The following is a 27,660-nucleotide window of genomic DNA, read 5'->3' as shown; positions in this document are numbered from 1 at the left end:
GTGCCAATTAAAAACAATAGAAATCAAAGAAAATTCTTAATATCTCTACTGGATATGATTTAACATTTATTTATTTGTGGCATTCATTGCCATTTAATTACAAACTGCAGCATGTTAAATGCATATCCTAATGAGGGGTCAGATGATATCCACCTTAACCAATTTATATTTTGCAGAAATAAAGTAATTTTAATATAGAGAGGGGCGTTTCTTCTTACTATGTTTTAACTGGCTTTCAGAACTTCATGAAGTCGCAAGTGTTGTTCTCTGACTACACAGAGCATATTTCCAATGCAAGAGACCCTGTCTGGCTGTTTCAGTTTCTACATAAACTGAATCACCATCATATGCTTCATAACAAAGACGGGGAGTGTTTTGTTAAGCTCTGAAAACAAGTTGGTACCGAATAGGAACATATGAAAATAATGTCTATTCTCTTGTCCATGACCATCAATCACAACTGCAAATCAAGGTTTAGCAAGTACTGAGGCACTTGGACATTTATTATCACACCCCTGCTGGAGGAGAACTGTGCATACAGGACAGTACACGGAAACCTGTTTGGTTTGTAAATTACGTGCGTCTTATGCTCACGAATTCAAGTTGGGCTTGCAGGATTCATTTACTCAAAGCTGAAAGAAAGTGTTGCTTAAAAGGACAAATACTTTAGCCCTGTACTTTGAAACAATGGTTCATGTTAACTAAGTTTTGTATGTGTACTGTAACAAATAAGTACACTTGACACCATAATTTCATGGGATCCTATACAAAGTGCGTCTCCCTCCCCCTTGTGGGGCAAGGCACTGTTAAATGTGGTGTTGGACAGTTCTGCCATGCCCTGTAATTAAAAAGCTGAACTCTTCTTCACCAAGTGCGGTACCTACTACTACTTGAAGGAATGGCTTAAACACTGACCATGTTCCACGGCTGTTTTTAGTGTCGCTTCAGGATGTGTCGATCCTAGAGGGTTAGGCACAAATCGTCGCCGGCGCCTCAAGTCATCTTCCCAGTAGTCAAGGCGCCAGAACTCACGAGGACGACTACAATGAAACAGAGACGCCACATATGTTAGCAATTATCAAACAGCGTGGAAGCACGGACTTTCTGCATAGAGCTCTCCTTGTTTGCTCTGCCTTTCCCCCCCTCTCCTTCCTCTTAATTCTCCCTCCATCTCACACTCTGCAATCTTTAAGTTAGGTATGTCCTTGAAAATAACAATATCACCTTCTAGTCTAAGGAACTCCTTTTCCTTTTCTTGGAAGGTGAAGTGAGCACTAAATACATCATTTTGAATGAATTGCTGACAATGTGATCAGTTTCCCCACACTCTGGTGGCATGTGCTCTGATTTCAGCCTCATTTCAGCCTCAGCAGGGCACCTTTCTCTGTGGCTGCATTTATAAACCAGAATAGGGAAAAGGCTATTATAAATATGGTATAGCATTACCTATATTAATCAAAGTCTGTCCCCCTTCATTTTTCTTCCTAATTTGTGCCTTTTTGCACAAGGTCAGTAAATCATACGATGAATTCTTGGTCCAGAAAGTGTTAACTTTAATGAATATCTCAGTTACATGGTTATGTATGTGATAATAAAATATTACTCTGTTTAGATGTGCAGGAATTTAATTAAAATAATCTCTTAAAATATTCATTACATTTAGCCCCTGAGGCTTAGAACAACACAAGAAAATGCATTTCTTCTCCATTTACTGTTTTTAAATAAACCATTCTTGTGGAGTGAAATAGCAATCTATTTTCAGGCAAATCAGATTGAATTTCTGTTTTATGTAGCCTGTTATTCTATTTAATTAAAAACTACATGCTATATGATGTGCGATAATTACTATATTGAATGCATACTTTTGGAAATTTATTTTTAAAATCCAAGTTCTATGATATTTTCCCCAATTACATAGATCTTTTATATGGCAACACATAAATGTCAACTTTCTCTGCTGTTAAATACTCATGTCCTAGCATGCTGGAAATATTTTATAAGGAAAATACTCATATAGAGGTTTATTTCTGTTACAACTCAGGAGAATATATTTATACACTAAAGATGTATAGCATGAAAACCTGTAACTTTCAAAAATGAAATAGAAACATATTTATAATTAAAACTTCTGCAGGAATAACTAATAAAAAATCTTACTTGTATTTCATGAGCTAATAAAACTGTACCTGTCAGCTATGACAAATTAATACTCTTTACCAGCTGACTATCCTAAAATACCCAAATAAAGTCAACCTTGTTATGATGTTTTAAAGATACCATCTAGAAAAATAGATTTGTAACAAGTATATTTAATTGGTTAAAAATTAAGTTGTAAAAGCATGAACAACAAAGAGTATATTACTTAAAGAAAATATTTTAAAACAGCAGGAATCCAATGCCCTTTTCAGAGAATATAAAAGAGACAATGAGAACATCAAACACTTCCTTTGTTGATGTTGGTCATGCCCGAAAAGGAGCAAGGATATAGAAATGAAATACAAAAATGTTTGAGTATTACAGTCCTCAAAAAAGGAAAACTGAAACTCACTTACTCTTTATTTCATTGCTTTAGTACCAAGCTTTAAATCAAAACTAATACAACAATACAATTTAAAAATAAATATAAGATTATACAAACTAGATATACAAGCAAAAGAGAACAGTTGTTCGAATTCAGTTAATGAAATGAAATCCCCTTAGTTGAGAAGAAAAGAGACAGTACCCAGATGGTTATGTGCATGGCTTTGAGAGTCATGGAGCTTGGATAGGCACTTCATCATTCTGCCTTCCTACATTTATCTGTTAAAATTATTATCAAATATCAGCCAGGATGCAGTCGTGAATCACAGGCTGCTCCTTGTCTTCAGGGGAATGATACAATGAGGGTCTATTCATCAGTGCGGCAATCGGCACAAGTAATTAGTTCCCTAGACTGAGATTTGCTATATAGCCTATTTCAGTCAGTACCACAAACATATGATGGTGTAAAGCTAATGAAAGCTGCTAAAATTTGTTAACCTTTTGTGCCATCAATCCTTCTAATACCCTATGCTTCAGTTTTATGCAAAGGTAGTAAATTATTAATTTGTCATTAATCCATCTTTCTACATTTTCTGTCAAAGTAAATGATGTCATTCTTCTTGATAACAATTAAAATTATAAGAGATGTTAACTTGCTATGACAAAATTATTACTAAATTAGGCAACAATAGATTTCATTATAATGCATATAGTGAAATCAAATCCAATGTCTACTAAAGCACTTGCAGAGTAATATTTATTACGTAGCAGAAAATTCGTGCAAACTATGAAATTATTCACAAATTGGCCTGTAACTCAGAGTGTTCATATGAATATTAACCAAAGTAAAAAGGAAATAAAAATAAAATAGCTATATATAAGTTCATAAAATTACTTTAAAATATAAGCCAAACAGGTGACTTTGGGCTGACAAAATATAATCACAACACACTAGGAACTGAACATTAAATCACATAGGAAAAGCTTGTAAAGATAAGTTTAATTTGTTAGTTATATGTCTGTACATCTCAAATATGAATATTTTATTAAAACTGAAAAATACTAAGATGCAGTCCAAACAAGGAGCTGTGCACATTAGCACTCCAATATTTATAAACTACTGGACCCATTATCACTTAAAAAGCATCTTCTCAACATCATTTGGTTAAGAAAATTTGAAGACAGAGCTAGTATCACTCATTTCAGAACATGTACGTAGAAAGTATTTTTAAAAATCATCAAGCTTTTGTTTTTCTCTTATTGCAAATTTTATTTTATGTTTTGTTGTTATTTCTTAGAAATCTGTTCTTTCCTAATGAGAGACATAAAGGGAGTGGATCCACATGGGAGAGGACCGGGGATGAGAAGGAGGGGAAACTGCATTCAGATTGTATTGTATGAGAAAAGAATCTATGTTTTATAAACAAGGGGATCACCAAAAGAGACCGATAATTTCAAAACATTTTTTCCCAGAAGCTCCACAGAAATCAATGTCCAATGTAAAGTAGCATATAAAGTCCTAGAAGAATCTACTTCCAATCAACAACTAGCTAGCTATTAGTCTCATTGGTGGAAAAATGGCATTATCTAATTCTTTGAAGGGAAAAAAGTCACACTCACATTTTTTTCACGATGTTAGGAATTACTAGCATATTTAAAGTCATTTACATAGCAGTAGACCTAGTCCTGTTTTCAGTAAGATTCCAAAGATATTCAAACTGATGGTATGAGCCTATGTTTGGTAAGAGCTGGAATACTGAATACTTTAGAAGACACGGTGTACCTGTACAGAGATGCTGTACAGAGGGGGAGGTGCCTGTATAGAGATGCTGTACAGAGGGGGAAGGGTCTGTGGATAAAGTGATCACCGCGCAAGCCTAAGAACCCAAGCTGGAATCCTCTGCACCCACATAAATATCGTGGCTCCAGACGTGTTGCCTCTGGGAGGTGGAGACGCAAAGATGAAGAAAGATCTCTGGAGCCAGTTTAACCAAGTCCGAGAACTCCAGATTGAGTGAGAGATCCTGCCTCAAAGGACAACGTAGAGAGCAATAATGGGAGACATCCGTTATGGTTTTCTGACACCCCTCCTCCCCCCCACACACACACCAGGTACACACAGCCATGTGAATATACATACGGATGTGAAAACACACCCATATATCACACTGTGGAACACAATCTCGAAGTACTAAAAGTCTTTCATTTTAGAGACTCTCTGGCTTTAAAAAGTTAATGATAGTCCTGAAATTCAATGCTTGCTTATCTTTTGTTTTTTTTTCATTCTTTGACTAAATTCCAAAGTCTGAAACTAAAACAACCATGTAAGTATAATGGGCTTTTATAAATCAACCAATTGCATTCTTTTTATATACAAATAGATAGATAGATACAGATACAGATATAGATACTTTCACCAAGGCTGGTGACTTTGCTCAGTCAGTGACATACATGCCCTGAAAATATGAGGACCTGAATTTAATCTCCATCACTCATATAAAGGGCTAGGAGTAGTGATGTATGCTTGTTATACCAGTGCAAAGGAGACAGAGACACTCAGATAGCTGGGGCTCACGAGTCAGCAGGTTTAGTTTAATCAGCAAGCCCCAATGACCAGTAAGTTATGCTCTCAAAAACAAGGTTGCTTGCTCCTCAAAAATGACATCTTCTACAGTAACAGATTTCCATATGACTTTTTCTAAATGCCTTTAATGTTAGTTATCCCTAGTGCATTCCTTGTACTCCTAACTCACTTTTTATTTACCCTTTTCTGATCCATCATTCCCCTTTATACCAGTATGTTTATCTCTCCCAACCCTATAGGCCCTTACTAATTTCATGACTTCAATGGATATTCCAAATGAACACACATATCTGAAGATTCAAAGCTGAGATTCAGAAATAAGAGACAGCATTTGACATGTGTATTTCTGGTCTGGGTGGCCTCACTCAACTGTTTGGTGCTCAATTTAGTTATCTATAAATTTTGTAGTTCTCTTTTTCTTACACACACACACACACACACACACACACACACACACACACAAAATCCCTTCACATACATGTGTTATACACACAACACCTTTTATGTATCAGGACAAGCTACATAAAAGAATATAAAATGCTACTTCCAAATTTAAGATGTGGAATAGAGACTCCCCATTGTAGAAACAAAACTGAAAAGACTTCTGAACTCTGAGAAGTAAATATACTCATGCATCAATACATGATTGATTTACTCTATCAGTGACTGCATCAGGTCATAGATGCATTATAGCGAACCAACTATGAATCAGCCAAAAAGGAAGTATTAAAAAAAACCAGTAAGGCAGAATTTATATTCATTCACTAAATGTACAGTGTAACATGTAGAATCTGATTACTATTTTGCGCACACAAATTACATGAGATTTAAAGTTTAGTTCTCTTTAGAGAAAGTATAGGAAGTTAATCAGGAAATTAAAATACAGTAAATGGATGGGTATGTAATCTAACACAAGATTAAAATATATTCTAATACTAATTATTAAATATTCACCTTGAGACAGTGTTTGAAACAAAAATTTATTAAGATGACACCATGGAGAATATAAATATGAAAATAAATAAAAATTCATGAAATTATGTGTGATTGTGCAGAGACTCTTCTATACAGCTAGTGGGCATCACAACTCCAAAGGGACTTTTCAGAGCAAATTTTGTGTAGATGGTGTGCTGTAGAAAAATGCAGTGCTAGAGATTAGTATGGCCACACCTGCTTGTTTCTTAGGTCCATTTGCTTGATAGGCCTTTTCCCAGCCCTTTATTCTGAGTAGGTGCCTGTCTTTGTGGTTGAGGTGTGTTTCTTGTAAACAGCAGAATGTTGGATCCTGTTTTCGTATCCAATCCCTTAGCCTGTGCCTTTTTATAGGTGAGTTGAGACCATTGACATTAAGTGATATTAATGACCAGTGGTTGTTAACTCCGGTCATTTTTTTTTAGCCGTAGAGTTTGTGTGTTTCCCTTCTTTGATTTTTGTTGGTGAAGGGTCTCTAGATGTCTGAGTTATTGTGGTCATTGTTGGACTCCTGGGATAGTGATTTTCCTTCAATTACTTTCTGTAAGGCTGGATTTGTGGCTGCGTATTGTTTAAATTTGTTTTTATCCTGGAAAATTTTATTTTCTCCATTTATAGTGAACGAAAGCTTGGCTGGGTATAATAATCTGGGCTTGCATCCATGGTCTCTCAGTTTCTGCAGTACATCTATCCAGGACCTTCTGGCTTTCATGGTTTCCATGGAGAAGTCAGGTGTAAGTCTGATAGGTTTACCTTTATAAGTAATTTGGCCTTTGAGATACCATTTTATACCCGTCAGAATGGCTAAAATCAAAAACACCAAGGATAGCCTTTGCTGGAGAGGCTGTGGAGGAAGGGGTACCCTCATCCATTGCTGGTGGGAATGCAATCTTGTGCAACTACTTTGGAAATCAGTGTTTCGGTTTCTCAGGAAATTCGGGATAAACCTACCCCTGGAACCAGCAATACCACTCTTGGGAATATACCCAAGAGAGGCCCTATCATACAACAAAAGTATATGCTCAACTTTAAAAAAAAAAAAAAACTGGACTCTCTGAACATGGCAAACAATGAGAGCTGATGAGACGCCAAGGACAATGGCAAGGGGTTTTGATCCTACGTAATGTGCTGGCTTTGTGGAAGCCTAGCCTATTTAGATGTTCACCTTCCTAGATATGGACGGAGGGGGGAGGACCTAGGACTTACCACAGGGCAGGGAACCCTGACTGCTCTTTGGACTGGAGAGGGAGGGGGAAAGGAGTGGGGGGAGGGGGGAAAGGGTGGGAGGAGGGGGAGAAGGGTGGGAGGAGGGGGAGGGAAAATGGGAGGCTGGGAGGAGGTGGAAACTTGTTTTTTTTTCTCTCATTTTCTCAATAAAAAAAAAGATGTAAACAATAAATTTTTACCCTAGATACAATTTTTTTCTTGCCTGAAACATGCCTCTCACCAAAGTTTTGCTTCACTTTGGCATATAATTGTAGAATTGACAAAGTTCTATAGCTATTATTGATTCCTTTTTAATGTTCCAAATAAAATAATCTGAAAAATGTAAAAAAAAAAAGAAAGAAAAAGAAAAATGCAGTGCTCCTTCTGTGTTATCGCATGACATACAACCCAGTGTCCTCCGGGCAGCCTACCTGGCCCTTCCCATACCACACTGAGTCTTTTCTTTCTCTCTGTCAAGCCCAAACCCATAATGGGGGTCAGAGCACAGTGGCTGTCGCCTGCTACAGGAAAGAGTGCTCACCTCAGGAGGAGCTCTGTAATCAAAGTGAGGCATTGTTTTTTTAATTAACCATGTATAAAAAACACTTAAATTAGTCTGAATAAATTCATTAAGCTCGAGCTGAATTATTAATATAGATTGTTTCAAAGATGCTGTTTTACTAGAGTAAAATTGTTTCAGACAGCATTAATTACTGAAATCAGTGTTATGGATATAAGTACCCCAAATACTTTAACAGAAATGAGTTAACATCTACTGTCAAATGAGTTGGATATATGTGACTGTTATCTACTGGTTTTTAGTGTCATTTTAAAGTAACTTCAATCTATGTCAAAAAAAAAAAAAAAGAAGAAAGCTAGTTTTAGAAGGGAAAGCTGTCACAATGCAATACTTTTAGAAAACTTTTCCGTTTTCCATCTTACCCACTTTGCTGTGACAATACCTGATAAATCTTGATGGCCTTAACAGAAGTCAGCAATAAATTCTTCCAGGCAGAGCAGAGCTCACATCCTGGAGAATTTTAGCACATCATATTTTGTTCTTCGATTTGTATAACCAAGTATTTTAAAATTCCTGTATCTGGAACACTCCAATTTCCATATTTTAAAAACTCACGGTAGACATTAGCTACAACTTAAATAAATGATAATTCCTTAAAAACAGTGAACATTTTCAATGCACTGTCAGCTACAAGATGGAAGGGCCCATGTTCTGTAAGGGTTTCAGCCTGCGTATAAATCTCAGTGAAATAATGGCCAGGTAGAATAGGGTATCATACAATGTGAGTGAATGCATTCTCACAAACTAAAATCCATGGTGCCTTCATGCAGATATGAAAACATTAGTGAAAACCTCTGCTTAGTAAGTACCAACTGTGAGTCAAGGAAGGCAATCCATGCACTGTGTAATCTTAATGAAAGGGGCAAGGAACACAGTTAAAACCAAAGCCTCCAACTGAGAATCCCAGCAGAGACTTTCTAAAGGAAAATCCTTGCTATTATTAAGGCCTGACATGAAGTAAGTAGACTTGAGTCTTCAGTTCACTTAGAGTTGACTTTTGTTAATAGGGGAGAAATAGAATAATTTCACTCTTCTTAGTATGAATTTATTTTCCAAACACCACTTATTACAGAAACTATCCTTTCTCCAATATATGTTCTTAACACCCATGCTAGTTAGTTTATGTCAACTTGAAACAATCAACAAGTCATCTCAAGTGGAAAGGTCACTTGAGAACAATGCTTCCATAAAAATCAGGATGCAGGCAAGCCTGTAGGGAATTTTCTAAATTAGTGATTGATGGAGGAGGTCCCAGCCCACTGTGGACAAGGCCACCCTTAGGCTGGTAGTCTTGGGTGCTAAAAGAAACACACAGAGTAAGCCATGGAAAGCAAGCCTGTAAGAAGCACTCCCCCAAGGCCTCTACAACAGGCTCCAGCCTCCAAGTTCCTGGCCTGTTTAAATTCCTGTCGTGACTCCTTCTATGATGAACTGGGATATGAAAGTATAAATGAAATAAACCTTTACCTCCCCAAATTGATTTTGGTCATCATATTGCACTACAGCAACAGAAGCCCCAAGACAGCAACTTATTAAAAAAAAATTGACTGGCTGTAGATAAGTGAGTTTTCATCTAGAATTTCTATTCTGTTCCATTGCCTTGTACGTCTTTTTAAATGTCTAAACCTTGATGTTTGATCTCTACAAATTTGTGACGCATTTTCAAGTTAGACAGTCAGTTCCTCCTGTTTTGTTCTGTTGGATATTCAGGTTCTTGTGGTTCCATGTGTATTTCAGAATTTTATTTTTCCTACTTCTATGAGAAACATTACTGGTATTTTGATAGGTAATGTATTGAATATATAGACTGCATTAGGTAGTATAGACATTTCAACAACATTAATACATGAAGGGGAGTATCTTTCCATTCTTGGAGTGAGGCTGCTCTTCAATTTTTTTTCACCAAAGTTTTATAATTTTCATTGAAAGTTTTAGTAGGCACAAAAGTCACTGAAAATCCAAATTTATCCTGCTCTCAAGTTACTCCTATTGATGATAATTAACTACAGTTGATTTTTAAAACAGGGTAAGTCTTGTTTTCCTATTAACTGATATATCAGCTTAATCAATAGTCTAAGTTCCTTCCTTTATGCAGTACTGTTATGAATTTCAACTTGTACTAAAATATGCCCAGGATGAATGTGAAAATTTCCTCAGTTTTCTTTTTTCATTTCATTTTATTTTTTTAAAAAAGAAAACAAACTATCTTTTCTCATTATACATACCAATCCAAGTTCCCACTGCCTCCCTTCTTCCCATTTCCCCCACTTATCCCTCAAACCCCAACCCCCCCCCAATCCACTCCACAAAGAGGGTAAGGTGCGTTGCTTAGGAGAAGGCCCTCCTAACTATATCTGGTCTGAGCAAGGTATCCATCCAAAGAGAATAGGATCCCAAAAAGCCAGTACAAGCTGTAGGGGAAAATCCTAGTGCCACTGCCTGTGGCCCCGCAGTCTGCCCCAGCCATACAACTGTCACCCACATTCAGAGGGACTAGTTTGGTCCTAAGCTTGTTCCTTCCCTGTCTGGCTGGAGTTGGTGAGCTCCATTAGCTCAGGCAGACTGTTTCAGTGGGTGAACCCATCATGGTCTTGACTTTTTTGCTCATATTCTCACTCCTGCCACTCTTCAACTGAACTTTAGGAGCTCAGCCCAGTGCTCTGCTGCGGGTTTCTGTCTCTGTCTCCATCAGTTGCTGGATGAAGGTTCTATGGTGATATTTAAGATATTCATCTGTCTGACTACAGGGGACTATCTCTTCTATTGCTTAGGGTCTTAGCTGGGATCATCTTTGTGAATTCCAAGGAATTTCTCTAGTGCCAGGTTTTCAATAAATCACTAGACAAAAAAAAATGAGACTATGAAAGAACATCATTGGACTGAACACTGTGTATGTAGAAAATGGTCTTACAGAGCCAGAGTCTTGCTCTTTATATTATGTTTCTAGAATTAACTAATTTTAATAGTTAACCTTCATTTTCAACTTAACTAGCTTTAGAGTCATAGAAATGTATCTCTGGGTATCTCTATGATAGGTTGCTTAAACATTTTGAAACACCTTTTTCTCAAGCTGAGGACTCAGATTTGTTGTTGTTCTTAACACAGTTAAAAAGTATAAAGACAAAAAAAGCAAAGAAATGCCATTCTCTACAATAAAATATTTTATTTTTAAATAAACAAAGTTTTGTATGTAGGAACAACCTAGCATAATCTAATACATCCTGTGTTTAATCCAAAACTCTCAGAAAAATATAAGAATCAAATAACTGATATTAACTAGCAAAGAAAAAATATGTGTCCTGTGCTTTACAACCTAGATAAATTAAAGCATTAGCAAAAACTATGTGCTCCTATCCACAGGGGAAAAAAGGCTTATTAAGTTTCACTTCCAGGATCTGAAAGCAGTTGGAAGCCAGTTGTCTGAATAGTTGCTGTCATCTCCTGGAAAAATTCGGGTTCTTTCAATTTTGCAGCAATTATTCACATTTTGAAGTGATAGTATGTTGTTGCCCCTCCTCCCCTTTGCTGAATTTCACTTTTTTTTCCCTCCTGGCTCTCAGTTATCAATCCTGCATGTCTTATTCATCTACAGATTATTTTTTGAGTATCACTACTATTTGGAAAACCCTGACTGAAATAAAAAAAGATACACGAACATAAAGACAACACAGCCTCTAATCACAAAATACTCAAAACCTTGTGTGCTGGCTAGCTTTATGTCAACTTGACACAACACTGTCAAAAAATTGTTATCTGAAACAAAGTTGCTGCCAGGGTCATCTGAGAAGAGGTAACCAGGACTGAGAAAATGCTTCCAAAAGAGTGGCCTGTAGGCAAGTCTATGGGGTATTATCTTGATCAATGATTGATGTGGGATGGTACCACTTCTGTGCTGGGAGTCCTAGGTCTTATAAAACAGTAAGTTGAGCAAGTCTGTAAGCAACGCTTCTTCACAGCTCTGCATCAGCTTGTCACCACTGGTTCCTGCTTTGAATTCCTGCCCTAAATTCTCTCAGTGATAGAATGTGATTTGAGAGTCCTTCCCCAAGGTTTATTGCAGCAATGAAAACCCAAGATACATAAAAATCAAGTAGGATGAAATAAACATATTATTTGGCATAAAATCCAAGACCAAGAGAAAACCAAACACCTAAGAGTGTATGTATAAAAACCCAAAACAACGAAAGGCGTGCTAACCTCTGGTGAAAGAAATTAGGAAAGCTATTGGAGAGCAGAACATGCTTGAGAAGGATACTTGAAAGAAGGTTAAATTTGAACTGATACACAGAGAGCATACAGGATTTTTCAGAGAGCTTCTTATCAGTGTACAAAGTCCAGCGAACTAGAATTAGATGTTTAGATGGTCCTATACAAAATGAGATAAATACAAAATACCAGGCTCGCCATAAGATGCTAAAAATGCAATACTCATATTGCACTCATTCGCTTATCAACAAATACTTATTGCTCATCAATGACAGCACAATAATCTGTGCCAGGAATCTCAGGTTCAAGTTTTGTTTTCGTTTTCATTTTTGTAGTGAAGAATCATCGTTCTGAATGACCTCATTGTCCATTGAGAGAAATACGTGCAGGAAGAGACATTTACATGCAAAATGTGCAACAGGAACACGGAGGTAGGGAATAGTGTAAAGCAAGAGACAGGCTTCTTCACCAACGAATTGGCACACAGTATTGCCAGATGTTTTCCAGGAAAATAAGAAAAGGAAAAACATTGTTTCTTAGGAAATAACACAAGGAAAAGCTATGCAAGTAAGAAACAACCAAGAGCAGGCTACAGCTTAGTATTCCAAGAATTCCTGGAGAATATAAAGCAAGAAGTAGCCAAAGAACAATTTGCAAATTGGAGAGTGCTGAATCTTAAAAAAATGAGGAGTCTAGCTTCTGTTTAAAAACGTGTGGTTTCTTTCTTTCTTTCTCTCTCTCTCTCTTGCTCTCTCTCTCTCTCTCTCTCTCTCTCTCTCTCTCTCTCTCTCTCGCTCTCGCTCTCGCTCTCGCTCTCGCTCTCGCTCTCGCTCTCGCTCCCTCTCTCTCTTTCTCTTTCTTGGCCTGACCAAGGCTTTTTTTTACCTGTCGGCTTCAGAGAAGAAAGCTTTCCCTGCACCAGACTTGATGTACAGCCAATTCTTTGTAAGTTTTGGGGAAAGGCAATAGGGTTCCTGGCCCCTGGCCAGTAACACTCTGTGTACTGCCTTCCCAGCCTGACCATAGGTTTCTATCTGATGCCTGAATTTAGGTCCTCTTCAGGCCTCCCTGCTGAAATCTTACTGGAAGAAGTGGGGAAACCTTACAGATATTTCTCACCTACTTTGAGTCAGTCTATACCAAGACTGTCCCACTACCTCAAGCTTCCCCTCCTACCTCCAGTCCATAACATTGCCTGAGCCTTCAGTTCAGGATCGCTGGAATGACGCCAATTTTTGCAGAGATCATGAGGACCCAAAACAAGTAAATTTAAGGCAAGAAACATTGGAAATGAGAAAATAAGTAAAAAGTTACTAGTGCGCTAGGATGAAGATTCTACACAGGTACCAACTAGACCTCTCCATTTTCCATGAGTTGTGTGGATGTTGTCTTCAGCAATGGAGTCTTATCAGTTTGTAGAAAGCAACCTATACTTTTGGAAACAGTCTGGGTTGTTTGGGGATTTTCATAGGACCCCTGTGGCCAACATCTAAACTGGTTGTAACCCATTCTTGGTACTGGAAGCTTCGCTTGGGGACAAGAAATAGTCAGTTGGGACTCCATCTCCCCCATTATGTGGATATTTCATTAGTATCTCCTCCACATATTTTAGGACATTTCATCAACTCAGGTTTTCAAATGGCCCTCAATTCTAGCTATCTTTATCCACATTCCATTCCCTCTCTCACCACCATTTCCCCTTCCCTCCCCTACCTGACCCCACTACAACCATAAAATCTACTAAATTTTCCCCTCCCAGGGAGATCCATGTTTCACCCCCGCCCCCAGGAGATCAAGTTGCTCTAAATCTTATGAGCGATGCTCAGATGGACTCAGAAACCGAAGCAACAAGCATAGGGCCCGCACATGTCCACATCAGGTCCTCTGCATATGTATTACAGCTTTCAGCTTATTATTCTCATGGGATTCCCAAGTGTGTGAAGAAGTGGGTCTCTGCTTCTTGTGCCTTCTCTTAGGCACTTTTCCTTCACTTTGGTTGTGATGGGTTTTGTTTTTTTTTTATTCTACTTTGTTATGTTTTGCTGTTTTCTCTTAGAAGCCTATTCTTTTCTAATGAGACAGAAAGGGAGTGGATCTGATGAGAGGTGAGGTGGGAGGAAGCAGGAGGAGTGGAGGGAGGTCAAACTGTAATCAGCATATACTGTATGAGAAAAAATATCTATTTTAAGGGGGAAAAGTTACTGGGATAATTTCAAAAGATAAGAAGCATCTTCAATACAAATTTTAAGATTTCATATTTTCTGATTATTGTCCTAGGAATACATTATGGAAACTGCCTAAGATTCTCTAGTACAGACATTGGGCAATAAATATGAAAAGGAGCAGAAAAAAAATCTCAATTTATGGTTGTCTAAAGAAACCTGAAAAATAACACTAACTGGTATGCTAGCAGGAATAAAGGAGACCTCAAGAAGCCAAAATGTAGTTTTAAAGGTAGTGGATGGCTTGTGGTACAGTGCACGCTTTGGTATACTCCCTATGCTCAATCCCCAGGACCAGGAAAAGAAATAAGGCGGAAAGGAAGGAGAATGGAAGGAAGATAAGCAGGTAACTTTAGTTTTTAAAGATGATTTATTTGAGTTGCCTAGAAGAAAACTACAGGAGAAGGGGCTCACTAAACATCTATTCCCTCTTCTTCCTAGTCACACAAATAGACCATATTTCACAGTCTTCTGCAGCTGAACTATGACTATATGACTACATTACAACCACTATGGTATCAGCAAAGGTGGCATGATCTTCCTCTTTCAAAACCTTCCTGACGCGGTGCACTGTGGGTGTTTAAATCTTTTGGGTTTTTTGTTTTTCTTTTTGGAGGGGAGGGGCTGCCACCCAGCTCCCAAATAAATCACACACAGAGGCTTACTCTTAGTTATGAATACCCGGCCTTATCTTGACTTGTTTCTTGCCAGGTTTTCTTAAATTATCCCAACTACCTTTGCCTCTGGGCTTTTATCTTTCTCTATTTCTATATACCTTTCTTTCCTTCTCTCTCCATGACTGACCAGGTGATTGGGTGGTCCCTGATGTTCTCCTCTCCTTATTCTCTTGTTCCTCATTCTCCTCGTTTCTCCTTATATATAATATATAAGATATAATATATAGTTGATATATATAACAGACATATATATATATATATATATATATATATATATATATATATATATATATATATAATATATGTCAGCCCCACCTATCCATTGCTACTGGCCATTCATCTCTTTATTAGGACTAGACAGCCACCATAACATAGCATCACAGAGTTAAACAAATGCAGTGTAAACAAAAGTCGCACACCTGAAAATAATATTCCCTAACACCAGGAAACCAGAACTTGCTATCTATGCCAGGCTGACTTTGCACTCACAGACATTCACTTGCCTCTGCCTTCTGGTTGCTGGGATTAAAGGTGCAGCCTCAAAAGCCTAAATAAAAAAGTTTTGGCACAGTACTAAGGACTGAACTACCAACAAACTCTCTCTCTCTCTCTCTCTCTCTCTCTCTCTCTCTCTCTCTCTCTCTCTCTCTCTCACACACACACACACACACACACACACACACACACACACACACACACACTCCTTTTCTGATAGCTTATTCCCATTTTTACTTGTTTAATAAAATAGGTTTTTAAAGAACTCTTTACCAGCAAATGCATGCATGTCTAAGTACCTTTAAGATAATAGAGCAGTGCTTCTCAAGTTTTAACAAGCATAGATGATGTGGGAGTGTCATATATCAATCTGTTGATTTCATTGGTTAAGCAATAAAGAAACTGCTTTGGCCTCATAGGTTAAAACATAGGTGGGTGGAGTAAACAGAACAGAAGGCTGGGAGAAAGAAGCTGAGTCAGAGAGTCGCCATGATTTTCCCACTCCAGGCAGATGCAGGTTAAGATCATTCCTGGTAAGCCAGCTCGTGGGCTACAGCATATTATTAGAAATGGGCTAGTCCAGGTGCGCGAGCTAGCCTAGAAGAGGCTAGATAGAAATGGGCCAAGCGGTGTTTAAAAGAATACAGTTTCCGTGTAATTATTTTGGGTAAAGCTAGCCGTGCGGGCGGCGGGATGCTGGAGACGTAGCCCCGCTGCTCCTTATTACAACACGTAGAAATGAGTGCAGGATGTTAACAGTGGTCAGGAATGTCTCACATGGCCAGGGACCAAGTTTCTAACTAGCATCCATATGATGCTGCGGCAAAATACCCTTTTAAGTAATTTGAGACAGTCTCACTGTGAAGTTTAAGGGGCCTATAACTTGCTATCACTTCTCGGTTTTCCAAGGAGCTAGGATGACCAGTATAGTCAACTAATAAATTTTAAAATATCATCTTGTCCATATATTTTGAAAAAGATAAATGTGGCTTTTCACAGAGGATGAAAACTAATTATAATGAATTCGTAAGATGGGAAAAACTGCAAAATGTTTTAAAATTAATGAGAAACAAAATTTTATGTGAATCCCTTATTTAAAGCAAGCTTGTCCTACCCGAACATATACCCAAGCAGAGATATTGATTATAGTGATTAGACACTTGAATAAATTTGCTAAATTCAAGGGAAAGAATCTGACAGAAAACATTAATTTTAGAGGCATGTCTAGACAGTATTTATATAACTGGCTGAGAGTCTCAAGACTGCACACACCCAGAGAAGAAGAGAGATGAGAAACCCAAAGACTAAGGCCTGAATGCCCCAATAAAAAAAACTGAAGCAACTATCCAAGAACCAGAAGGAATTCTTAGGAGAGGCCAGTAGTAGGGGGGGGATATCAAAAGTGTTTCAGAAATATACAGTAAATATATATGTATATATATATATATATATATGTTTATGTGTGTGCACTCATGCATGTGTGTATATACATGTATATATGTATAGTAAGTCAAGGCAGGCATTGAGAATAGAGCAATAGAATAAGCAATATCCAGGTAACTGGTATTCTTGAGAAGAATTTCAGTGGAATGATGGGACAAAAGTTTCACTGTAGTTGAGTTCCATGAGGAAGAGATCAACAAGAAATAAATCCTTCAATGTCATTCATATAGAACAGAAAGTCACATCTATTCTATATCTGAGTTAAAACACTGAAAACATTTTAGAGAAAATGATTGTATCAATGACACTTTATAAATGCCATAAAATGTATAAAATAAAGAGATTCTTCTAGGCCTTCACTTACAGATACTGACAAAGAAGCTTATGCATGCTGGGTATAAGACAGCAGGCCATAATTGTACCTATTCATGACTGCAAGTCATAGGCAAGCCAGGGCAGCCTTAGGAGAGCTTAACTCAAAATGAAGACAAAGAGCTGGTGACAGGACTCAGCAGCATCCACCTAGCTAAGGCCTAAGACAAATCAAAACGATTCAGATTGAAAATGTAGAAGTGCTTCACGGGCTCATCACATTCCGGAAGACTTCCCACAACGAATAAAAAAACTAGTCATCTGAGCCGTGCTTCTTATCATTTCAACTACTGTTCTTTGAAACTGTGCCTAATAATTTTATTAAGTTAAAAGGTGGACCCCTACATTTAAAAAAATAATTCAAACAAATTATCTGCATCTCCTCAAAAACAGACCATTGTCCTCAAACAGCAATGCGCTAGGCTGCCTAAGATTCCTTAGCGATACATCCAGCTTATCAATAGTTGAATCCTCAAATCCTGTAAATGAAGTTAAGCTCCTGGCCAGCTTAAGTGAAATACAACTAACTGTCTATTTACATTACACTAAAAAATCATATTGTGAAGATCATCACAAAAGAACCCCTTATAGTCTTAGTCCAAGAAAATAATGCAGGCACGCAGGAAGTCTTCAAGCATCTTCCCTATGTTTTATACAGTTATTATCAATCCAAGTTGGAAAAGAAAGAAAGAAAGCACAAAGCAGTACATGGTGTTTAAACACCTTATGTTTTCATTTTACACTTTTCCTCTCAGGATGAAGTCTTAAAGGTAATTCAAAAGGAAAATGAAAGTATTTTACCCAGAAGATAGAGTCCATATGTTCTGCAATCTGGAAACTCATTGGGGAAAAGTCTTGAGTTTTTAAAACTAAATTTTGACAATTGGAAGCTGATGTGGCTTTTTTTAAAAAAAAAAAATCTCTCTCACTGTCTTCACGAAGAGTCAAATCTTTCTCAAGGGGTAATGAAATACTTTTTATCAAATATGGAAAAGCTTACCACCTGCTCAACTACAAACTACTTAGAAAACAGTCAGCAAGCCTTCACAATCTCAGAATGAGGCTTCAGAACACCTATTCCCAAAAGGCCAGCAGGAAGCATGTCTACATATTTGGATCCTTTTAGATTTCATATTCTATAGTTTCCAACCCTCTTGTAGTTAATATATTTATCACTACACAAATTTATAATTCACATTATTATTTTTGTTGGCAAAAACATAAAAGTTGGCTATAATCAAATAATAGTATCAAGGTCTAAAATTGAAGACATCTCCTATGTAACAACTACAAATGTCAAGAACATTATCCACCATCGAGTCTACACTAACAAATTACACCAAACCCATAAATATGCATGTACCTTAGCCCAGGCATTCTTCCTTATATATACTTAATATACTCCCACATTAAAATAATTCTGTTCTCATAATCAGGGTAAAATAAAATGACGTTCTTCAAGCACCTTCAACTGTGTAGATTATTTTACAATAGATAACTTATACACAAATAGTAATATGCACATATAGTCCTAATAAATATAATTTGCTACATGGACTGAAGTAAAATAGCAAAATTAAACTCATCCACCTCTATTCAAAAGGAAAATAAAAATATTACTATGACAATTTTAACCAAAAATGTGTTTAACTATTTGGAATAGATATTAAAACTAATGTTTTCTATATATTTATAAACCATACATAATTTTTCTTTAGATTTTTCGAGACAGGGTTTCTCCATAGCTTTTGGTTCCTGTCCTGGAACTAGCTCTTGTAGACCAGGCTGGCCTCGAACTCACAGAGATCTGCCTGCCTCTGCCTCCCAAGTGCTGGGATTAAAGGCGTGCGCCACCACCGCCCGGCTTCATACATAATTTTTTACAACCAATGTATATATAAAAAGTTGATAAAATGAAAGAAGATAAAGCTCAAGAATTAAAACATGTCAAATTCATAAAAATAAATAAGAATATAAAACTTAATATTTAACATACTTAAATTTTAATCTAACTGAATAAAATAGTATTTTTATAAATATTACAGAAGTAAATGTATATTAAAACTTATGACCGTCTTTCTTTTGTCAAAACACAAATATTTCAATATTATGGTCTTGTAAAAATAAAACACAAATTTACTTTAATTTTCTCACCTAAACTTCAAAAAACAAATTTATGTTATATAATCATACATAAAATATTTACTTAATACATGAAATATTTTTCTCATTACAAAATTATGACAGAAATAATTGTTCTGGAATCAAAATGCTATTTACCAATTGTATTTAATATATTATAGTTCTCATGTTTGCTTTATACCATATATCATAACAAAATGATTCACAGATTTTTAAGTAATATACATAAGTTTGTTTAAAATTCTGTTTGTCTGTCTTCCTACTTGGGAATAAAAAAATAATTTCAAAGAATAAGGTACTTAGTTAAAAATGTTTCTCTTTTGCTTCAACCCTCTCCCAAGTCAATCTTTCAATGACCAATGTGAGCTAGAGTACAGTAGTAAAGATTTTATGACACTATGCTAAATTTTTATTATTTCATTGTGAAAAAATAAATGGGCTAATATCTATTTCCATTTTCAACATTTTAAACTCTTTTTTGCTTTCATCAATTCCAGTCTATCATAAATCAAAAGTATTCTTTTAATCCCAACAGTCGACAAAATAATGCATTTTGCACTTAAATATGCTCAAGGAAAAAATTAACATTCTTTATCATTTCCCAACAGAGACGGCTAATGCTCCAAGGCCACATTAATAGAATCTTACTGCCACTGTAGAAAGTTTGATAGCACTCCTATTTCAATGTCTGAATTTTTCTCTTTTTTTGACAAAGACAAATGATTGCCATCAATCAAGATCCAATCGGGTATACAGAGAGTCAGGGAAATGCATCACTCTTTACTGGTTTTCCTGCTATTTGAGCAGGCTTTACTCCATATTATTTTATAAAATGATCAAAAATCCAGCCATAAGATAGATCATTCACACCCACTATAAAATTAACTTTCATGAATAATGAGAGTTTTACACCTCAGATAATGTATATGTTATACCAAAGATATTACTGAGTTCATTTCTGGCTAGAGATTATGTAAATGATACTATATGACCTTTCTCATTATAACAGGACATGCAAAACACATAGTATTTCATACATCATTTTAAAGTGAGTCACTTTGAAAAGGAAAAACAGTCATTTATAATGTTCATAGTCAAGTGTTGAAGTTGAATCAAAGATATGAATTACCTGTGATCATTTCTGAGGTACTATTTTAACCTGTTACTTCTACTGAACACCCCATGGAACAGTAAAACCTACTAGCTCAAAAATGATTACTTGATTTTTGTATTTCTTTACATTGTTTTGTAAACTTGAATGATATTGACTAATTAGTACTAAGTTTTTAATGGAAAAAGGTAATATTACACATTAGTAGGCCAATGCACTAAAATTTTAACAGTTAAAAAAACTACAAGCCAGTGTAATGGAAATGGAAGTGAGGGAAAATATCCCAACACAGTTTCTTTAAGCCTATACTCTTTAACATTAAAGCCCTGTGTGTTGTAAACTTGAAATGGCTTATAGCTATAAGACAGTTGTTTAATAGGTATATAAAGTACAAATATCAAAGCCAGTTGATTTCCATTAAATCCCCACTTTCTGTGACAAAGACTCAGTCATATGTGCAGGCAGGCACTCAAAGAAGAAACAGAGATCTTCCCTCTGAATCCTCCCTCCAAGACCTAGATACAAACCAAGTCCCAGATCCCAAACATGTTTCTTCCTGAACAAACACTGTCTATGACCCTACCACACACAACCACATCCCATATAGAGGTTACTGATACACGGCACTTTTGCGTTGTTTGATTATTGAAAATACTTTCCACCATCAAATTTACAATAAAAAGATATGCATATATAATCCATTATTTTTACAATCTGTCGACATCAAAAGCTGATTCTCAATATTCAGTAGCAGCCCATCCTTTGGAACAGTAACACTTTCCAAAGTGAGACGTGTGAATGCAGGGGTACGTAAGATACCTCATCTAGATGAGGAAACAAAACTAGCATTTTCCAAATACCTAATGAAAGTTCTGTTTTCACTGCCAATAGATACTGCTTATAATGATGAATTCCAATAAAAGAGCAGGTTCCCATTTTAATCTGTCCCGTGTTGTCCTACTGCTGTGATTATTCATTCCTTTCACCTTCCACTGTATATTCCTGACACACAATGCCACTCGCCTATTTCCTATATGCTGAGATTTTTATCCATGCAAGTTTTTTAATTTTATTTTTTTAAAAAGAAAACTATCTCTTTTCATTTTACATACCAATCCTAGTTCCCACTCCCTCCGCTCCTCCCATTCCCTCCACTTACCTCTTCATCTCAGCCCCACCCACTCCTCAGAGAGGGTAAGGCCTATTGCTTTAGGGAAGGTCCAAGGCCCTCCCTACTACATCTAGGCTGAGCAAGGTATCCATCCAAAGAGAATAGGTTCCCAAAAAGCCAGTACAAGCAGTAGGGATAAATCTTGGTACCATTGCCAGTGGTCATGTAGTCTGCCCCAGCCATATAACTGTCACCCACATTCAAAAGGACAAGTTTGGTCCTATGCTGCTTTCTTCCTTGTCCGGCTGGAGTTGGTGAGCTCCCATTAGCTCAAATAAACTGTTTCAGTGGCTGAATCCATTATGGTCTTGCCCTCTTTGCTCATAGTTTCACTCCTCCCACTCTTCAACTGGACTTTGGGAGCTCAGCCCAGTGCTCCGGGTCTCTCAGTTTCCATCAGATGTTGGATGAAGGTTCTACAGTGATATTTAAGATATTCATCAATCTGACTACAGGGCAAGGCTAGTTCAGGCACCGTCTCTTCTATTGCTTATGGAGTCAATCTGGTGGATTCCTGGGAATTTCTCTAGTGCCAGGATTCTTGATAGTACCATAATGGCTCCCTCAACCAAAATATCTCTTTTCTTGCTCTCATCTCTGTCTTTCCTCCATCTCGACTATTCTGTTCCTTCAAGTTCTCCCCATCTCCCCTCTACATTCCTCTTCCCTTTCACCCTTCGTTCTTCCCCCACCCCTTAATCTCCCAATTTTGTCAGGTGATCCTGTCTATTTTCCCTTTCCAGGTAGATCTATGTATGTTTTTCTTAGGGTTCAGGTTGTTACTTAGCTTCTCTAGGATCGTGTACTATAGGTTCCTTATCCTTTGCTTTACAGCTAGTATCCACTTATGAGTGAGGGCATACCATGTTCATCTTTCTGGGTCTGGGTTACCTCACTCAGGATGTTTTTTTTCTAGTTCTAGCCATTTGCATGTAAATTTCAAAATGTCATTGTTTTTTACTGGTGAATAGTACTCCATTGTGTAAATGTACCACTATTTTTTTTATCCATTCTTTGGTTAAGACAAACTTAGGTTGTTTCCAGGTTGAATGAGAAAAGATCTTCACCAACCCCAAATCAGACAGAGGACTCATCTCCAAAATAGATAAAGAACTCAAGAAATTAGACATCAAAATTCCAAATAATCCAATTTAAAAATGGGGTACAGATCTAAACAGAGAATTCTCAACAGAAAAAATCCCAAATGGCCAAAAGACACTTAAGGAAATGTTCAACATCCTTAGCCATCAGAGAAGTGCAAATCTAAACAACTCTGAGATATTGTCTTACACCAATCAGAACGGCTAAGATCCAAAACATCAATGATAGCTTATGCTGGAGAGGACGTGGAATAAGAGGAACACTCCTCCATTGCTGGTGGGAATGTAAACTTTTACAACCAGTCTGGCAATCAGTATGGCAGTTTCTCAGAAAATTGGGAACCAACCTACCTCAGGACCCAGCAATAACACTCTTGGGCATATACCCAAAGGAGGCTCAATAATACTACTAAGACATGTGCTCAACTATATTCACAGCAGCATTATTTGTAATAGCCAGACCCATGCAAGTTTTAAGCCTTATTAAACTATTTAGAAGTTAAGTTACCTTACCACATTTTAATTCTGACTAAATTTCATACTGGCAGAAAACCCAACATGATAACCAACAAACCCCAAATATGTAATATGTGTTTCTTATTAACTAAGAAGTGTGTCTTATATATTAACGATCTAACTATGACCCAATTTGCAAGAGCTGCTCAAAGTTCATCAATTAACCAAGAAATCTTTATATAAAAGAATCCAGCTCAAATTCAGGCATTAAGTTATTGTTTCTTTATTCCACTTCAATTTGGAAATTTTTCTTGCTCTTTTCTTAAAATTCAAGTCCTTATTTCAAAACACTTTTTTTATTATTCTTTTTGGTTTTTCAAAACAGGGTTTCTATGGGTAGCTTTGGAGCCTGCTGTGGAACTTGCTCTGTAAACTAGGCTGTTCTCGAACTCACCTGTGTCTGCCTCCCAAGTGCTGGGATTAAAGACATTCACCACCACTGCCCAGTTTACAAGACTTTTAAGACCAGTTCTGTAGAATGAGTCCTAGTGTGGGTTTGTCTAGCATTTCTACATGATTCGACTCAGGTTAGACATTTGGAGATGGGTTATCAGAGTGAGGCTACAACTTTCTCAAGGTATCATATCACATTTTCCAGGGAATAAGCTTGTCTCATGGGTAGTGCTCACTGGGATCACTCCACTACATACTGTCCATCGAGCTTCTTTAATATAAATGATTCTGTATCTCTTTGTCCTTAGCATTTTTAGAGAAGGCCCTTCAGAACTATATCCTCTCTTTCTCCAGCTTTCTATTTTTTCATTTATGTATAGGGACAAGGTCTCCAATTTTATTCGGCATCTTATCATTTACTATCACATATTTTGATGTTCAATATCCACTGGCTTGAGAAGCAGGAGTTCACGTCAGTCTTATAGGTCCATATCCTTCTTCAAGCACTTCTTGACTTTCTAGAACAGCAGGGTGCAGCAAGCTCACTTGACAGCTTTCCTACCACAGCCCTGGATGCACCCATTGTTCCACAGCACCGTGGCTTGAAAGAAAAAGTCCTATCTCGAAAGCTTAACCAGGACTCCTAGACATAATCACTGCTAGAGAGATGCCATCAGTCTCAGCAAACTAGACTACAGAATAAATAATAATAAGTATAATCATAAACATAGTTTCGTATTTATATTTTTCTCTACATTCATCTGTTTACTTAGTATCAGTATATATAAAAAATAAAAACAACTGTAGGATCCATTCCTATTTTCTGTTTTGTGATTTGTAATCCCCTTAATTAAATAGTAATTGGGCTCTCATTCATAACCTGGTCACTTATTTGACCAACCTTTGTAAATGTGTCCAAAGTCCCATCAAAGCAGCCTGTTCCATGCCATACACAGATGACTTACTCACCTGTATGGGTTCATCATCCCTGCTGAGACTTCGCCATGAATATTTTCTACATATTGCTCAGGCTCTGACAATCCAGGCCAGGCCTCCTTCCTCCACAGACTAAGCCTCTATTCTAACACTGCACATAGGCCGTACCTCTGTGCAGACATCCTCCCTAGTCCAATCTTGTTTCAGCATCAATCATCTGACAAAAACGTCCTCACTAAGCTCAGACTGACGTGTTATATCTATATCCTGCATCTTTGAACCACCTTGGGCTCAATACCACAGGCTGAGCCATGTCTGCATATTCTACTCATCTACTTGGTGATTACACCCTACTTATCATGTCTTTTGGTGTGAACACCTATATTTCTCAGCCCATCTAACTAATACATGAGCATGTTTTCTTGGGCAATTACCTAAAGACACATCTTTGGCAGAATTTTTTTCATTACATGTTCTTTTTATTTTTATTGAGTGTCTTAGGCTGAGTTTTCTTATCCACCAAACTGCAAAATAACACATGCTCTTTAAGATGCTGAACTTGGGGATGATTTTTAAAAACAATAGATTACTGTTAACAACATTCTAGTACCTGTATATTTCCACATATTCTAAAACACAAACTTAACATTTTCTGCAAAAACAAATGCAAGAACTTTGAATAGTGAACAGTGAATCTGCAGATCAGTTTTGGAATATTAGCATCCTATACTTTACTAAATGTAAAATTTACTTAAACCTTCTTACTGCCTATCTTTTTCCTTAGTTTCTACTAGTAATGCTTTATAATTTTTTATACTTGCATTTTGTTTATTCTTTTGTTTATCCAAAGTATTTTATTCTGTCATTACAGGGAATGTTCCTTTAATAATTTCATTTCATAATGCTTCGTGATAATATACAGAAATATAGCTTCGTTTTTTCATTATAACCTTAAATTCTCTGATCTTGCAAAACAGAACTTTGTGTCTAGTAACTGGTATTTAAAAAATTCTTAGGATTTCTTCATTCAAGATCATATTGTTGGAGCTTGAGATACAGCTCAGAGAGAGATAGACTGCTTGCCTAGCATGTGTTAAGACCCTTGGTTCAGTCCCCACTATTATAGCAAATGCTATTTTAAAGCCTGGCATTACAACTCACATTTTTTTAATCTTGTACTTGGGAGCTTGACATAGAGCATCACAAGTTTGAGATTAGCTCATCTCAAAACAGAAACAATACTCCCACAAATAAAATGAATGAAATAAAGAAAAGAAGTCATATCCGCAAATAAATCAGTTTTTACTTTCTTCCCCTTCTAATTCCTTGTGCCTTAAATTTCTTTATCTTAGTTTTTCTTTTTAACTTAAAAAATTTATTATATGTATGGAGGGTTCTCCTTCTCTCTCTCCTCTCTCTCTCTCTCTCTCTCTCTCTCTCTCTCTCTCTCTCTCTCTCTTTCTCTCTCTCTCTCTCTCTCCCCCCCTGTGTGTGTGTGTGTGTGTCTGTGTCTGTCTGTCTGTCCCAGGCACATCACATGCTTAGTGCATATAGAGGCTATCAGACAGAGGCATCAGATGTGAGTCACCAAGTGGATGCTGGAAATTGAAACCAGGTCCTCTGAAAGGGCACCCGGTGCTCTTGAAAATGAACTCACCAATCCCTCCTTGTCTTAGATTTTATTGTGATGCAAGCAGTATGGAATTTAACAAAAGCAATGGTAAGAACAACTTTGATTTTTCTCAACCTTAAAAGTTTTTCATAGTTATATTTTGTTGGCTTGAGGAAGAGCTCTATTTCTAATTTCTTGATGGTTTTTGTGAAGAGATTTTTGTCAGTTGTATTTTTCAGTATCAAGATGATTATACAGTTCTCCCTTTTTAAAAAAACTAACATACTACATTAACTATTTACTTTAGTTTTTGTAATGGGTTATAAAAAGTTTTTATAATGTTGCCTAGATTAATCCCAACTTGTGCATTTATTGAAGTTTCTGCCTTGGTCTTTTCTAGAATCTTGTTCTACAGATGTACATGCCACTACATCCACCTTTTACATTAACTGTTTATTTTGTGTCAAACTAACATTGGATTCCTAACATAAATTCTATTTGCTAACAATATAATCATTTAAAATTTGTTTGCACAATAGTTTTACCAACAACTTTATTTTGTGTGCTGTTATTTTATTTAAGCTTTTCGCACCTATGTTTATGGGAGACCTCATGCACTTTTGCCAGAGCTAGTTTCATGAGGATGAAGCTGAATGAGATGGTTTTAATTGGCAACTTAACCCAATTTAGAATCACTTGGGAACAGAGTCTCAATGAAGAGTTCTCTAAACTAGGTTGGCCTGTTGGGTGTCTGTGGGGGACTGTCTTGCCTACATGAATTATTTGAGAAGAGTTAGTCTAAAAGTGGGATTTGTGTTGTGGACTTATCAAAGTAGAGAGCCAGATGACTACAAACATGGACGCTTTCACTCTTTCTACACTTGACTATGGATATGAGGTCACCATCCTCAAGCCCCTGCTGTGTGGATTCCCTGCAGTAATGAACTGTAACCTGAAACCGAGAGCTAAAATTAGCCCTTCCTCCACTAAGTACTCTCAAAGTATTTTTATCACCCCAACAGGAAACAAAACTAATACACTCATGTTTGGAGAGTACACAGGATTACATAAGGGAGAACTGGAGAGGAATAATTCTAAATTTAGATACCTAAAATTCTTTCCAACACACCAGTGATTCTTAATTAGTTGAGCACTGCTTCTTAGAGAGCACTGTGGGACTCAGCAAAGGAGTTTAGGCAGTTAGGTAGCCATAAGGACCAAGGAATCCTACTAAGATTTATCAGAAAGTCAGAAAACCTCGAGCTCATAGAGATCTGCCCACCTCTGCCTCCGGAGTGCTAGAATTAAAGGTGTGCACTTCATGTCTTTAAATTTCTCTTGGATGTCAGTGTAAGCAGTATGGGGCTAGGGAGAAACCTGGTGCCGGGGCAACCCACAGGAA

At 36.9% G+C, this 27,660-nt stretch overlaps 1 protein-coding gene across 5 annotated transcripts in view; it reads right to left on the bottom strand.

Moving 5' to 3' along the window:
• Lrba (LPS responsive beige-like anchor protein) overlaps positions 1–27,660 on the bottom strand; it is a 478,393-nt gene that overhangs the window by 223,082 nt on the left and 227,651 nt on the right. For all 5 annotated transcript variants that reach the window (XM_075950353.1, XM_075950356.1, XM_075950355.1 and 2 more), the window contains exon 38: positions 916–1,040. In XM_075950353.1, coding sequence (XP_075806468.1) covers positions 916–1,040 — 125 coding nt within the window. The remainder of the gene's footprint in view (positions 1–915; positions 1,041–27,660) is intronic.

This window comes from Microtus pennsylvanicus, chromosome 16, assembly GCF_037038515.1.
Source record: "Microtus pennsylvanicus isolate mMicPen1 chromosome 16, mMicPen1.hap1, whole genome shotgun sequence".
Taxonomy (NCBI): Eukaryota; Metazoa; Chordata; class Mammalia; order Rodentia; family Cricetidae; genus Microtus; species Microtus pennsylvanicus.
The sequence above is the reverse complement of the archived record's forward strand: the minus strand, read 5'-3'. Positions and strand labels throughout refer to the sequence as shown.